The 690-nt window shown below is 61.9% G+C and overlaps 1 protein-coding gene across 1 annotated transcript; it reads left to right on the forward strand.

The window, feature by feature from the left end:
• Nucleotides 1–230: 230 nt before the first annotated feature.
• EMIHUDRAFT_318065 (hypothetical protein) lies at nt 231–638 on the forward strand (the record flags this gene model as incomplete). The annotated part of the gene is made up of 2 exons (XM_005793457.1): nt 231–482; nt 516–638. The coding sequence occupies 2 exons, from the start codon at nt 231–233 to the stop codon at nt 636–638; spliced, it is 375 nt and encodes a 124-aa protein (XP_005793514.1).
• Nucleotides 639–690: the final 52 nt, after the last annotated feature.

Raw genomic sequence — 690 nt, forward strand, 5'->3', positions numbered from 1 at the left:
GGTAAGTAAGGCTTGGGGAGTGCTTGGCCTTGGGGTGGCCTCAGGCATCCCCAAGGGAGTCGCAGCGGTGCCCCAACCAAAAGCAGCTTTTAGCGATTGTCGAACCTCGAAGCGCGTTCGTTTGACTTTGAAGAAAGGCACACGGTACTATCGGGCCACCGGTGTCGGGTCACCGGGAAACGAAAATTCGACACTTTGAGGGGTGAGAGAATGCATTATTGTGGCACATCATGTCACATAAAGTCAAGCTTGACCGCAGAAGCATCAAGAAGCGGATACTCCAGCTCGACTGTGCCGGCAAACTGCCTCCTCAGTCCTCACGCCGGCCGGCTGCCAGCAGCCGTCGCGGCCCGTGGCGTGCACCAGAGAGGGGGAGAGGTCGAGTCCGCGTGGCTCAGGCCGGCCAGAAGGTGTGTGGCGACGGCACCGTGGCAGGAGTGCGGAGAAGAGCTCGCCAAACGCGAGCAGCGGAAGGCCGAAGTGTGCCAGCGCGAGAGCCTCGCGAACGGGTGCAGAAGGAGCTCGCCGTGACACGATGCCGGGCGGTGGTGGTGGTCTGGCGACTGTGCACACGAGTGGGAAAAGTCAGGCTGCAACAGGGTAGCACGATGGTAGTGCCCCGCTGCAGCCTGGCCTGACATGCACAGGGCGAACAGAGACCTTGCTATCGCCTAGCGCCTGGCCTAGCGC

The sequence above is a fragment of the Emiliania huxleyi genome, assembly GCF_000372725.1.
Source record: "Emiliania huxleyi CCMP1516 unplaced genomic scaffold EMIHUscaffold_10061, whole genome shotgun sequence".
NCBI lineage: Eukaryota > Haptophyta > Isochrysidales > Noelaerhabdaceae > Emiliania > Emiliania huxleyi.